The sequence below is a fragment of the Nannobrachium achirus genome (genome assembly GCF_963921795.1).
Source record: "Nannobrachium achirus genome assembly, chromosome: 9".
NCBI lineage: Eukaryota > Metazoa > Chordata > Actinopteri > Myctophiformes > Myctophidae > Nannobrachium > Nannobrachium achirus.
Genome location: NC_137818.1, coordinates 49,726,549 through 49,740,018, shown reverse-complemented (window position 1 = coordinate 49,740,018; position 13,470 = coordinate 49,726,549). Strand labels below are relative to the sequence as shown.

The 13,470-nt window shown below is 45.9% G+C and overlaps 1 protein-coding gene across 1 annotated transcript in view; it reads right to left on the bottom strand.

Moving 5' to 3' along the window:
* LOC308290942 (plexin-A1-like) overlaps positions 1 to 5,122 on the bottom strand; it is a gene marked incomplete at its 5' end in the record, with an annotated part of 341,256 nt that extends 336,134 nt beyond the window's left edge. Inside the window, one exon of the mRNA XM_080732857.1 lies at positions 3,941 to 5,122. Within this exon, the coding sequence (XP_080588983.1) occupies positions 3,941 to 5,122 (1,182 nt within the window). The remainder of the gene's footprint in view (positions 1 to 3,940) is intronic.
* Between the last annotated feature and the right edge of the window lie 8,348 nt (positions 5,123 to 13,470).

Below are 13,470 nucleotides of genomic sequence, written 5' to 3'. Positions count from 1 at the left end.
TACACACAATACAGTATTGATTGAAGATCAAGATATATAAGTACAGTATGTCATATTTACATAAATACTGGATATCTACACATACAGTACACACACACCTCTGGTTCTCTGCCTCAGCAGGCTACTAAAGTGGAGTTCTGGACATTGTCCAGGACACTTTAAAATCCTGAGTGTGAAAGTGGAACCGAATGGACCCTTAGGGTCCATTCGGTTCCACTTTCACACTCAGGATTTTACAGACGCATCCCAAGCTGACAATGTCCTCCTGTTCAATATACTACAGTATACGTGAACTGACTGTACCAAATATGCTGCAGACTCTTCCCATAAAACAGCCCAGAGTACATAAAGCTAGCTGAGAGATATTGATCCGCTATCGATCTTCCCTATTACCCACTTTGGCCGCGTGGCCGAATGGGTGGAGACAACGAGAGGGATTCTTGTACCCGGAGACCTTTTAAAATCACTGGATCTCAGACTGGTCATGTGTTTTGCCGCGGACCCCCATCTGAAAAGAGGGGTGCCAAATGTGTTCACAATTCTGAAGAGTCCTTTGAAAATAGTATAAACATTAAAATGGTTCAACTGATGTTGAGGATATATTGATGAATGTTGTTGGGGTCCCCAATGGAACCACATTATGGACCCTTGGGGGTCCCCAGATCCCAGTTCGAGAACCACAGTCTCCGGGTCGTGGAAAGTCATGTCACAGTTTGTCCCATCTTCATTCATTGAAAGAAACGCAGCCACCTCAAGCGAGCGTGACCTTGAGAATTTGCGTCATCAAACCTTGAACCGTTTACGTTCAACTTTTCGAATATCAGTCCGCCTGTGCGTGTGTGTGTATGCGTTCCCTTGCCTAAATATGGATTAAGTCCTCAATGATATCAATATGACATCATCAATATGACATCAGTCTTGTGCGTCTGGTGTGTGTGTGCGTGCATGTGCACCTGCGCGCGCACGCGTGTGTGTAGGTGTGCGTCTGATCATTTAAGTGTTAAATTGTCAGATGAAAACGCTTTCAAGATGTTCAAGTGAGCCCTGACCCAGTAAAGGTTGAGAACCACTTCACTTCCCTAAAGTCCTTGGATTGGTTCTGCGAGGCATTTCTACTGAACTCTCTAATCGTTTCCACCCAGCTTTAACAACCAAAGCTGTGAGATTGTCCTCAAGTCTCAGTTGAGCAAAGAGTTTAAAGACCGACTCGTGGGTCTAAAACACTTCTACGCAAGCCACACACGCACACACGATCACCGTTTTCCCTGCAAACGTTTTCCTGGCAACGATTAAAGGTCATTCTCAGCTCACACAGTATTTAGCCTTCCCAGCTTACTCAACGGTTAACACACACTCACACACCTACTAAAACACTACTCTTATCATCATCATCATCATCATCATGGCCATGGACCTGCACCACTTTATACTATTTTTCATCTCTGGGACCCAAATTTACTCTGTAAACATGTGCAATTTAACCCTGTAGACAACATCTTTATCCAACGATAAGTCTTGGTTCTGAGAGGCTAAGTCTCAACCAAATGGTGGTCCGTGGCTCACATGCCCAATACATAATGGACCTTGATATGAAATGGGTGGAAAAAAAAACACTGCTGAACAGGTACAGGTCCATTTGGTTCCATTTTGTACCCTCTCAGACAAACTCGTTAACTCCTCAAGGACCCCCGGCGGGTCCCCGGACCCCACGTTGAGAACCAGTGTGCTGCGGCGACAGGGAATTAGTGGATTAATCTATTAGTCCTTGGTCTCTCCTCAGTGGACTGTTTCTGTGCGTCGCAGACAAAGGTCAAGCTGAACTCATTATCCAGTTGGGATGCAGGGTGAAAACAACCCTGTGGGTTGTTTGTATTTTTGGAAACCAATGACATTTTTGTCCAGGGTGCTGCCTAAGCCCAGGGTGAGGTGATGACGCCCTTCAAAGTAGGGTCGTTGTCTTGTTGGGCGGCGTCGCTGTCGGGTGGAAACCTCGTATATTTTGTTTAATTAATGTTCTACATCAATGGTCTTCAACAGGGGGTCCGGGACCTCTAGGAGGTCCTCCAAATCTTTGTGTGATAGAAACTTTTTTCTCCTTTTTCTTATATTAACCACTTAAACCCTAGTGTCCTTATTCTGAGAACTTTAACCAAAAATAGCAGATCTACAAGCTCACAACGCCTCGCAGCAGAGGCATTATGAGCTTGTGGATCAGCTATTTTTGGCAAAGAGGTTTGTTGTAGAGGGGAAAAAGAGTGGACTAAGTACAAAGGGAAAGGTCAACTTTATTAAGTATTAACGGTTCAAGTGGTTATTGCGACCGTAAGGTCGCAGTTTAGTATGAAAACCTCCACCGGCCGTCCGTCCGTCCGTCCGTCCGTCCGTCCGTCCGTCCGTCCGTCCGTCCCACACGTCACACCTTTGCCCTGCTCAATGTATACGTGTAACGCCTGATACTGAGGTGATGTGTCACTGTGACATCACAGATACTGAGGTGATGTGTCACTGTGACATCACAGGTGAGATCGCAGTGATGTCAGATACTCAGAGCAGGGATCTCCATATTTAGGCATAAACAGGTGACATCACAGTGATGTCAGATACTCAGAGCAGGTATCTCCATATATGGGCATAAAATGGATTCTGTTAGGGATCTCCATACTGTATATGGGCATAAAAGGGATTAGTGATGTCAGATACTCAGAGCAGGGATCTCCATATATGGGCATAAAAGGGATTAGTGATGTCAGATACTCAGAGCAGGGATCTCCATATATGGGCATAAAAGGGATTCAGATGGAGATTCAACTTCAATGAGTAACAATGGCAAACTGTCAACTGCCCGTATGTCTTGATAATTGGTAAAACAAACTTTTGGCCTATTTGTGGCTTATCATCACATCCAACCATCTTAAGATACTCAGCTAGTGGGGAATGCTCTCTTCCCTGGTGAGAATTGCCCCTTTATATAGGGCTTGTTTGTGTATTGTATGACATCACGCCACATCATCAGCTGTGGACTCTGTGATGTCATCGTATCTCCATATATGGCCATCTCCGTATATGGAGATATAAGTCGTCCATGCCCAGGTATGGGCTGGTGAGGTCAGACTTTGTGTGATGGGTAGGTTATCTCCATATATGGAGATTCAACATTCCAGGTGTAACTATGGCTGCCCGTATGACGTGAGAGGTGGAGGCTGTGATATTTGTGGAGATAAGCGACCAACGGTCGCTTATCTCCCGATTAGGGAGTCTTACTGGTATCTGAAAACACAAATTGACATTGAATCCAAAATACACTGATGATTGTGCTGTCAATGAAACTATATGGAATCTATGAAAAGGTTGTGGGGGTCCCTGCTTCATTTCTCTCTCGACTAAGGGGTCCTCGGCCTGAAAACGTTGAAGACCCCTGCTCTACATCATCTTATCTTCTACAAACTCGCTTTTTTTAAATGTTCTTGTTGTAAGTGAAAGCGGTTACTCTAAGTGTGTCTGCGGGTTTTATAAATATTTAACCAAAGAAAAGCATTAATAAGAGCGTGTGTCTAAATAATAACTACATGGGATCCATCTATTGAAAGTCGTTTGTTTTCCATTTCTTGGAAAGTAATGATTTTGGACAAGGTTTCCACCCGACCGCGACGATATGAATGTAGCGCAGTGTTAAACCCAAGTGAGTTTAGGATTAATCACCACTTAACAAATACATAACTCCTCCCTGAAGACCGCCAGTGAGTCAGAGGGAGAATCTGGACCAAAAAAAGAAAAGTGGAAAAGTATGACGATGATGTTGCATTTGTGTGCCCCCCAAGAGAGATTTTAAGTTGTTAATTTAATGTTAATTCATTAGAAGGTTTGCTTAGTTTGATTACCAGTTGCAGCCAATTGGGAATCATTTATCACTGTGACCACACTCAACTGAAGAGTTGCTTACCGAGTTGATGCAGGCCAGCTCCTTGTTGAGCAGCCAGGGCAGGGAGAGTCGGCCCTCGCCCTTGTAGCAGGACTGGATCCTATCCTTAATCTTCTCCTTGATCTTCCTCAGCGTGAACAGACACAGGGCCGTCTCCTTGGGAGGCTTGTCGCGGTTCTTCTGGCCCTGGGCGAACACGGTGAACAGCACCTCCTCGTGCTCCTGGAGGCCCAGGGAGCGGGCCAGCCGGGCGCCGGGCCGGGCGATGTAGGCGTCCTGCACCAGGCGATACTCCACGCCGTCCTTGGTGCAGCCCACGGGGAACTCCACGTACGAGTAGAACTTGGGGTCGTCCACGCACAGCCGCACGATCTTGGAGGTGAAGAACTGCTCGCCGGCCGAGTCGGGCGACGTCAGCTGCGTGTCGAGCTGCAGCGTGAGGTAGTACACGAACTGCTCGCTGTGGAAGCCGTACACGTAGTAGATGTCGAAGGCGGGGAACTTGGACAGCGTGTCCGACGGGATCTTGAGCTGCGACGACACGAACTCGTCCTGGTACACGAAGCTGAACATCTCGGCGTTCTCCTCGTTGGACGTGAGCCGGCGGCTCGACAGCGTGGGGAAGTACTCCGACTTGCCCTCGATGGGCGTGCCCACGAAGAGCTTGCCGCCGCCGCCGCCGAAGAGGTCCGGCGGGATCACCACGCCGGACATGGTGCCCGCCTCGGCCACGCCCGACAGGTAGTGCTCCTTGCGGTGGTGCGGCTCGCCCAGCTTGAACAGGTCGTCCAGCCGCAGGAACTGGCAGATGCCCTGCGACGTGCTGCCGCACGCGATCAGCCGGTTGTGTCCGGCGTCCAGCAGCAGCAGCTTGTTGGTGTTGGCGGTCAGCGCCAGCTCCAGCGGGCACGACTGCACGCCCGGCGGCGGGTAGCAGCGGGGGTTGTCCGACACGGGGCCCGTCACGTGGCTCCGCAGCGCCGTCAGGTTCCCCGACAGCTTGTAGATCCAGTTGACGGCGCCGAGGTAGACCTCGCCGCTGCGGTTGTGCACCACCAGGTGCGTGAGGCCCCCCTCCGGCGGGGAGAAGGAGAGGTACGGCGGGGGCTGTGGTGGCGGCGTGGGCGGCGGGGGAGGGGTGGCCGGGGAGAGGGGGAGGAGGAAGAGGAGGAGGAGGAAGGGCGGGAGGGGGCGGGAGGGCATGGCGGTTCAGGGGGGAGGGGAGGAGCGGACGGGGTGTGTGTTTATTTGTGCGTGTGTGTGTGTGTGTGTGTGTGTGTGTTAGTGTGCAGACGGTCTGGAGCGCCGCAGGCCACCGGGCTTCCAGAGGGACAAGGAGAAGGCCGCCCAAAACGCGATGCTCCTCGCTCGTCTCGTCTTTTATCTGTGGGTCTTTTCCCCCGCTGAGGTTTACAACGTCATCCCCTGCAGCCTCCTATAGCAGCCCTGCAACGCAACACACACACACACACAGAGAGAGAGAGAAGGGGAAAAGATTATTAGAACCATTTACCAAGTCAGAGACATAATCGTCGATATTCTTGTGGAATCATTGCGAGTCATTGCAAAGATTTGATAACAAATTTTAAAAAAGAGAGAGAAAGGGAAGCGCCTTGGTTTGTTTGTTTCAAAATAACAAAGTTGCTGAGCTGCGGTTGATTCAATGCGGTCTCTCTTAAATCCCCCAAAAACTAATTTGGGCTCCGTGGCTTCTGGTTTATTGACCAGCTGTGACGGCAGAGTGCATCTTTTAGACATCATTCCTTTACCTATTGATTGTGTGGAAGTGTTAAAGACACACACACACACACACACACACACACACACACACACACACACACACACACACACACACACACACACACACACACACACACACACACACACACACACACACACACACACACACACACACACTCTGAGTATTCAACGTGTCGTGCACCAGCATACATAATGCAAGTGAGCAAGCAAACGTGCGCAAACACACACACTTCACAGAGAGCAGGTAAACATCCATACATTAACAGTAAGGCTGCAGGGAGAATCCTGAGATATTTGCAAGAGAAACAGAACACATTCTATCAACAACAAATACCCAGAGATAGAGATTTCTTTGCAAAATCTATAGCAACGATTACTAGCTTAATATGGAGCTTTACGTTTTAAATAGAAAACTTTTTCTTTCTTTCTTTACAAAAACCTCATCACTTACACTCTAATGTAACTTTTAGGCCAATAAAGAATGCTGAATTGAATTTAAGTTGTAAGACAAAGGAGAGAGAGAGAGAGAGAGAGAGAGAGAGAGAGAGAGAGAGAGAGAGAGAGAGAGAAAGACATGCCTCTCATTGTAAGCACTAATGGACTTTGACGTCTCTGATAAGGGTTCGTCGTCACGACTCACAAGGTCTTTCTCGCACACTTTCCTGGGACCTTCGTGCACTTCCTGTTGGCCTGCGCTGCCGCCACGGGCTTCGCTCGAAGCGCTATAGCCCACAATTCATAGCTTTGCCACGTTAAAACCAGAGGATGACAAGCGAAGGCCAGAAGTGTCGTTGAAACTAAAACAAACAAAACACGGAAGGAGGACACATTTACATGCGCCTACAAACACACGGCTCACTGGAGATCCATAACGCTTTCAAGAAATAATTCACTGGAATGGAGAGAAGCGTTAAATAAAACTATTAAGAAAGTAAGCAAGGCTAAGACCAAACCGAGCGATTAATCGTCCATTAGGGCACGGCCCTAGTAATGTGATGTCATCTCATTCATCTCAAATGTATTATGACAGAGAGAGAGAGAGAGAAAGATTGAGATTAAGGTGAGATGGGGTGAGAGGGGTTGGAGAGAGAGAGAGAGAGAGAGAGAGAGAGAGAGAGAGAGAGAGAGAGAGAGAGAGAGAGAGAGATGAAATGGGAAAGAGGAGGGCAGAGCCACTCTGCCTGGCATCAAACCAAGAGGGAGAGAGAGATGGAGAGATGGAGGGCGGAGGAACAGAGCAAATCACTTTCACACCAAGTCAATGTCAGCCACAAAGTGATGACTGCAGTGTAACACTTCATACTTCATACTGCAGCACTGCCTTACAGGGAGGAGGGGAGAGCCATCCGTCACCACAGCGCCCCCCCGCTGTTTACGCACGGAACAACGGGTTAACAATGAACTGGATCTGATGCGGTGGTTCTCTAACGCAATGGTTCTCAAACCCTTTCAGGCCACGACCCCAAAATAATCATATTTTAACTGGGGACCCCAAAATAATCATATTTTAACTGGGGACCCGCCCACCCTGACGAGCACTAAGAGTTGAGGCATTACATTTTGTAAGTCACGGTTTTATTGTGAAAATAGCAGATCTACATGCTCACAACGATCTGCTATTTTCACAATTTCTGCCCTCTATTAAAAAGTCCTTCAATTGTCACTTTAGAAATGTCCTATACACTTAAACTTGTTGTTGCCCATTAAGTTAATCATCTGGGGACCCTCCAAAATAAGACCCACAGGTTGAGAACCACTAACTGAGAGTTACAGACCTGTAAGGATCCATGTGGAACCCTCTCGACAAACCCTGAGGCTCCCTTGACCCCAATGAGAACCACTGATCTTAACGCACATTACAGGTTATACCACCTTTTCACTTTCATTGTTGTTTGAACAGAAAATGCGCCACAATGTGACGCGTTGTGAGCTTGTAGATCGGCTACTTTCGGTGCATGACACTGGTGGTGTGCAACCTCTGGAGGAGGCTGGTTTACGAGGCTAGTGGGCAACCAAGAATAAATCAGCCTCAAGTAAGGGGGAGTCCTTTGCTGCCAACGTCACAAAAATGCTTGCTCAGGGTGGGGACAATGTCGGGTCTTTGCTCTATATGCAAAGCGTGTCGAGACAACTTGTTGTGATTTGGCACTATCATAAACTGCAACTGAATTGAATAATCGAGAAGCATTTCTTTTTTTAATCAACAAATTGACACGTACAAATTCTAAGTGCTGAAGCGTGGGGACGTGTAGATCTTTGAAGTTATGTTGTTGGCACCAGAACAGGGATAAAGGGATTAAAGCGGACATAGTATACGTTTCCTTTTATATTGTCAGATTCGATGATGGTACAATAAAAAAAGAAGAATGTCGTCACTGTCGGGCAGAAACCTTGTATCTCCATGTTTAAAATGTGTATTTTTTTTTCGCAAAGCAAAGCACTGCTTCATCATACAAGGCCGTCGCACAAAAGTAGTGAAAACAGCAGATCTACAAGCACACAACGCCTCTGCTCTGTGCTTGTAGATCGGCTGTTTTCACTAGTTTAAATCATTTTAAAAATGATAAATACAAAACCAAACGTTTTGGACATACAAGGTGTCCACCCGTCAACGACCATATAGAATGAACCATCCATTCAAATCTGTGTCTTTCATATTGGCCAGCCCTAATACGAGGCCTAAACATGATAAATACATTGAAAGTAAACTCTTCCCTCCTCTCTCTCTCTCCGTCTCTCTCCTCTCTAAATACACTCCATCTTTCTGCATCTCTGACGCTGCCATTTGCTTTTCTCTTCCCTCTCTCTGCCAGCCTGTCTAAGTATCTGTCTCTTCCTCTCCTTTTTGTTCTGTCTCGTCCCCTGAACCCCCCCCCCCTCTCTCTCTCTCTGACACTTGAGTTGGAGTCAATCGTGGCTTTCATCTTGAGTTCAGCCATGATTACACATGGACAGATGACTGTGCTGTTGTCTGTCCCGGCAGGACAATAGAGCCACTGTCCACACACACACGCACGCGTACACACACACACACACACACACACACACATGCAGGCGCACACACACACACACGCACATGCATAGACATTACACATAAGCACAGACATTTCCCCACACACACACACACACACACACACACACACACACACACACACACACACACACACACACACACACACACACACACACACACACACACACACACACACACACACACACACACACACACACACACACACACACACACACACATAAACACACACACACACACACACACCCACACACACACACACACACACACACACACACACACACACAAGATTGCATCCAATTACACACTGCACACAGCCTGTATGGTCTAGGGATGGTACGATATGAACATTTCATATCACGATTATTGTGACAAAAGAAATCGCAATTCACAATATTATCGCGATAATCAAAATCCATTATCCTGGGGCGGAACATTTGCCAAAAAAATTCGACGCGCTGTGAGCTTGTAGATTGGCTATTTTTTTTGGCAAAGACATTTGATAGAGAGTGAAAAAAAGACTGGATCAAGTACGTACAGTATATTATAAGTACCTTTTACCAATTATAGAGGGTTTAAGTGGTGCCACATATGCAGCTCGGCAAATAAAAGGTGAATTAATCCCTGTGCATGATGGAGGACGATATCACGATAAATTAAAACTCCACAATACGATTATCGTGAGTGTTTTTCATCGCGATAAACGATAATATCGCTTATCGTCCCATCCCTAACACACACAAGATTGCATCCAATTACACATAAACACACAGACTGTACGGTCACACCCGAACAGAGAGTACACCGCCACTCACATTAGCACGTACAGTATGCAATATTCATCCACACATGCCACCGCCTAACACACACATAATCACTCTCCCACACAAACTGTATGCCCTGTTCATATACACACAGACAAGTGAATTACAGACAAGACTTTACCATGCCTCCTCGGTCCTCACACACACACACATCACTGCCTACACACACACACAAATATCACCCACACACACGCGCACACGCGCACACACACACACACACACACACACACACACACACACACACACACACACACACACACACACATGCACACACACAGTACAATGTCTCTATTTTTACCGCTATCTTTCTATCTCGCAGCTCTATAAATAAGCAGAAGTTAAATGTCATGAGACATTAACAGGGGATACACTAAACACATTATGTACAGTGTGATGTCTGCCCATCTATACATCCCTGCGGGCAGGCATGCGTTCATTGCACATGCATGTATCTAAGTACCGTACTGTATGTATGAATGCAAGCATGCATGCCTATTATCATGTGTCTTTCGAAGAAACCATTTTTTCCGTTTGACTTCACACTCTGCTGGTGTATCTTTTGTTTCTTAGGCCCTAGGGATGGGACGATATGAAAATGTCATATCACGATTATTGTGGCAAAAGAAATCGTGATTTGCGATATTATCGCGATAATCAAAATCCATTATCCTGGGGCGGAACAATTTCCAAAGAATAGCAGATCTACAAGCTCACAACGCGTCGCAAAAGACATTTGATAGAGAGTGAAAAAAAGACTATCAAGTACGTATATTATAAGTATACCTTTTACCAATTATAGAGGGTTTACGTAAGTGCAGCTCGGCAAATAAAAGGTGAATTGATCCCAGTGCATGACGGAGGACGATATCACCATAAATTAAATCTCATCGTCCCATCCCTAATAGGAATAGTTTGAAGTGGAGGGGATGAGGTGTCCTCCTTGATGCGGCACTTTTCCACAACACTCTAAGCCAGGGGTCTTCAACGTTTTCAGGCCAAGGACCCCTTAGTTGAGAGAGAGGTGAAGCAGGGACCCCCACAACCTGTTCATAGATTCCATATAGTTTCATCGTTTGACAGCACAATCATCAGTGTATTTTGGATTTGTGTCAATACAATTTGTGTTTTCAGATATTTAACCACTTGAACGGTCAATATTTAATAAACTTGACCTTTCACTCTGTACTTAGTCTGCTCTTTCCCCCCTCTACACACCAAACCTCTTTGCCGAAAATAGCCGATCTACAAGCTCACAAATTCTCGCAGTGTGAGGTGTTGTGAGCTTGTAGATCTGCTATTTTTGGCCAAAGTTCTCCGAATATGGACACTAGGGTTGAAGTGGTTGAAGTGGTTAATATAAAAAAAGGAGACAAAGATTTGGAGGACCCCCTGTAGTAACTCTGAGGACCCCCTATAGGGTGCTGGACCCCCTGTTGAAGACCCTTGCTCTAAGCAGCTCTTCCAGAGCCCTCGAAACCGTCCCTCTACTAAACGGGCACTCACTCTCAACCAATAAGGGGCAAGTTCCATTCGCTAGAAATGAAGCCGCTTCTGGGTCCTGGTTGAAGCTGCTGTTCCAATTAATGGCCCAGCAGATGTCGCTGTTTGGTACCAAAATACCTTCAGCTCAATGGGAGTCTATGAGGATTTGGCTAACTTTACGCGTTATTTTCTTATCTTAATAAACGTTTTAACGATAGTTAGACCATAAAAATTAATGTATTTTTATTTCTGAATAGTTTTTTAGACAATCTTTAAGGATTCTTATAAAGGGAATCAGGGAAAACCCTTGATTTTATTTGCTCTGTCAATTTGTGCCACTGTTCCGAACAGCCATACCCCCAACGGGCACTGCATTAGTGGCCATTAAATATGAATGACATGTGAGTGAGTACATACACTCCGGGGATTTCCTTTCAAACACACATGCACACACGCACACGCACATGTGCACACACAGATACTTTGTTTACCTGTGCCTGCTTCCTGTATCCACACAGCAATGTTTACCAACTAAATAAACATGTCCAGGTACACTGAACTCAACATAACATACATTATGTACACCAGCCATGCTGGCCCACTAGTGGGCTGTGTGGGAGTATATAAAAAGTGGGTCCCCAAATAATTGGCTAAACACATACGATTTGATAATGATAATATGATATGATATTAATGTATAGCATTGTGTTCTTTACAACATTGAAAAGTGAGTTTTCATTGTGATCAAGTAGGATATGATATTAATTAACACATTACATTCACATTGTGTTCACATTGTGTTCAAATTGTGAACTTGGGCGTTTTCAGATTTTCCAGTGGGCCCTGATCCAGAAAGGCTTGAGAACCACTGATGTACATTACAACATACTGTACACACACTGTAAAAACACACACTAATGCACACTGTAAAGACACACTAACCTTGACCAGACTGTAAACACAACTACACACACACACACACACACACACACACACACACACACACACACACACACACACACACACACACACACACACACACACACACACACACACACACACACACACACACACACACACACACACACACACACACACACACTGTAAACCACACACTCTAAACACCCTCTTGACTAAAACCCTGTAAACACACACTTGAAAAATGTATCTAGTCTACTTTGTACGTTTAACATCATTCCACTTGTTTCAACATTTCTCGTCGTCGTTGTTGTACTGGACAGTAGCCTACATGAATTATAGATTTATGCAAAAACGGCCTGCATTACATATTTTGTGGAGAGATCCAACGCTGATGTTTTGCTGCCAAATCACGTTTTATTGTATTGCAGCTCCATCTATATTCATAACCAATTCCTCCCTGAGGCATCCTGGTAACAACTAACATCTTGTCTTATCTTATCTTATCTTATCTTATCGCTTCATCTCAGAGCATGGGATTGCTTCTCATCTCACCTTTATCATAATCTCTTTATCTTGTCCTTGTTATTAAACTTGATCTTATCTGACCTTACCTCACCTCACCTCAGTCCAGAAGGCACGTATTCTATTTACCACAAACACACACACTTTTTTGAGTAACTCTTAGTTGCTCAGCGGTGTTGCGCACCAGACATAGCTCCCACATTCAAGCTTACACCGTGTCACACAGCCAGGCAGCCAGGGACGAGCAGAGAATGTTAGAGAGGCAGGGTCTGAAATTTCTAAAAGGGCCTTTTGGTGAAAATACCGTAAATAGCCGACCTCCAAGCTCACAACGCGCCGCAATTTGGAGGTCGGCTATTTTCGGTACTTGATATCACACTGAACTAAGCATTATCAAGTGAATACTGGAAATGTGGCGTAATGGCATGGCTTTCTGCACAGAGCTTCACAGACACAGCTGCCAGTATATTGCTGTGGTCGGGTGGAAACCCCATCCTTTCAAAACTGTTACTGTTTTCAGGATTCAAATTCAAAAGTACCAAAAATAGCCGACCTACACAAGCTCAAAACCATTGTGTGAGGAATGTGGTACGACGAAGCAGGGCCGTTCATTTACAGAAGAACAAGCATAAAAAGTTAAAATATGGAGATAAGAGGCAAACGATATACAGTAGAGGTCACGCGAGGCGAGCAGAGAGGAGGCCGAAGGCAGAAAACACTTGAATGAGATGAGTCTCGTATCAGAGGGAATTCATTCTCCTGAGGCAGAACATTGACAGGAACTAATATGCCAGAGAGTATTCCACACACACACACCCTCCCCTCCTCTCCTCTGCTCTCCTCTGCTCTACTCGCTTGGCTTCCAACAGGCTTCTGGAGGGAGGGAGGGGAGGCAGGGGCGTCACAATTTCACAAGGGGGGGAAAAGTGGGACTGAGATACTAGGGCCCAAGGTGGCGGAGGGCTTGTTGATCTGCTATTTTTGAAAAGTCGTGAAAATGTGTGCAAAAT